The sequence below is a fragment of the Geospiza fortis genome, unplaced genomic scaffold, assembly GCF_000277835.1.
Source record: "Geospiza fortis unplaced genomic scaffold, GeoFor_1.0 scaffold874, whole genome shotgun sequence".
In the NCBI taxonomy this organism is placed as follows: domain Eukaryota; kingdom Metazoa; phylum Chordata; class Aves; order Passeriformes; family Thraupidae; genus Geospiza; species Geospiza fortis.
Genome location: NW_005054456.1, coordinates 1 through 1,752, shown reverse-complemented (window position 1 = coordinate 1,752; position 1,752 = coordinate 1). Strand labels below are relative to the sequence as shown.

The 1,752-nt window shown below is 66.7% G+C and overlaps 1 protein-coding gene across 1 annotated transcript in view; it reads right to left on the bottom strand.

Annotated features, from left to right (window-relative positions):
• LOC102036900 (phosphatidylinositol 3,4,5-trisphosphate 5-phosphatase 2A-like) overlaps positions 1-1,748 on the bottom strand; it is a gene marked incomplete at its 5' end in the record, with an annotated part of 7,637 nt that extends 5,889 nt beyond the window's left edge. The window contains 3 exons of the mRNA XM_014309824.1: positions 3-135; positions 672-735; positions 1,696-1,748. Coding sequence (XP_014165299.1) covers positions 3-135; positions 672-735; positions 1,696-1,748 — 250 coding nt within the window. The remainder of the gene's footprint in view (positions 1-2; positions 136-671; positions 736-1,695) is intronic.
• Between the last annotated feature and the right edge of the window lie 4 nt (positions 1,749-1,752).

Here is a 1,752-nt window from a genome sequence, read left to right as displayed (position 1 = left end):
ACCCGAGCCCTCCGCGGGCCGCTGCCGGGGCACGGCGTGCAGCAGCGGCGTCACCAGCCCGTTGTTGGGGTGCTGGTAGGCGCCGATCAGCTCGGGGAGGGTGCGGAAACATTTGGCTTGGATGCCCTGGATGGTCTGGGGAGGCAGAGCGGGGGAAGCACCGTCACATCTCCTCCTCTGCCAGGGCAGCCCCAGCCGGCTGGGTGCGGTGGGTCTGTCCCTCAAAACGTGCCCGTGGTGAGTTGGAAGGGCCAGCAGGACCCCGGACCCGTGGGGGGAGGAGCACGGAGACATCAGCCTCCTTCAGCAGGCAGGGATGCTCCCTGCGGGCGCACGGGATGCTCTGTTTAGGGGGCAGGAAGGGCAGCTGCAGAGAGCTGGGCGCCAGGAGAAACCCTGAGGGGACGTGGAAGCGAGGGCAGGACAGACCCCGTGTGGGGACAGGCACCATGGGGCCGCTCTGTGTGGCCAGGCTGTGACAGGGCGTGTGGCAGGAAGGGACAGTGCCGGGATGCTGTGCAGAGGCAGCTCCTCCCGAGCTGGAGTGGCTGCAAAGCGCCCGCATCGAAAACGAACCACAGGCTGGGGCCACCTCAGCCGGGAGGGGGACGAGCACCCCGGGCCCTGCACAGCTGCATCCTGCCCAAGCCCAGGCCGGGGGCTGCACCCACCTGCACGGAGAGCAGCCCCTGCTCATCGGGGAGGATGCGGTAGGTGTAGACGTGCCTCTGGAACCTGGAGAGAGCAGGTGAGGGCCCCATCCCGCTGCCCTTGGCAGCGCTGGGGGCCCAGCCCTGAGACAAACACCCCGTCCCCTCTGCAAGGAGAGGAGCTGAGCCAGCATTTCTAGAAATAAATCATCACCCCCAGCTCGGAGACTGCGGGAGGATGTGCAGCGTCCCCCTGCTCCCAAACAGCCCGGGACAGCCGTGACTCCCCCAGCACTCACTGGACTACCCACAGAGCCTTTGCCGTGCTGCCTGTGGGGCCAGTGCCCATCCCTGCCCTTGCCACCAGCCTGGACTCTGGCTTGTGCCCCGCACCCCCAGAGCCCAAATTTGCACTTTGTCCCACACAAAGAGCCAGGGCAGTGAGGGAAAGGGGGTGCATCCTGCCAAACCTGCCCGCACAGACATGTGACAGCAGCAGGAAGGGTGCAGGGCAGGAAGGGTGCAGGGCAGCAAGGGTGCAGAGCAGGAAGGGTGCAGGGCAGCAAGGGTGCAGAGCAGGAAGGGTGCAGGGCAGCAAGGGTGCAGAGCAGGAAGGGTGCAGGGCAGCAAGGGTGCAGGGCAGGAAGGGTGCAGGCAGCAGCGCTCTCAGGGGCTGCACACCCGGTTCCAGACGTGGGGATGGCAAGAGGCCCCATCTTGGGGGCTGTAGCCCCAAATCCCCAGCACGGAGATGCTCACAGGCCAGCAGGCAGCCCAGAAGAGCTCAGTGTGCCCCGGATTTGGGGTTACCCATTCAGCAGCCATGGTGCTGGGCACGGCTGTGGGCCCAACCCTCATCCTGCTGCCAACCCGGGGATCAACCAAAACCCCGGTGCCAGGGAGCTGCCACCCTGCCCACCCCACCCACATCCCTGCAGCGCTTCCATGAGGTTTTGGCGGTGCCTGGAGCAGGGAGAGGCACAGAGGGAGGCAGGCACGGGACAGAGGCACAGACGGCACAGGCAGAGGCGGGGCAGGGACTCACAGGAGGCACAGGGCATATGCCCCCTTCACCGACTCGCTGTCCCGCACCAGGAAGGAC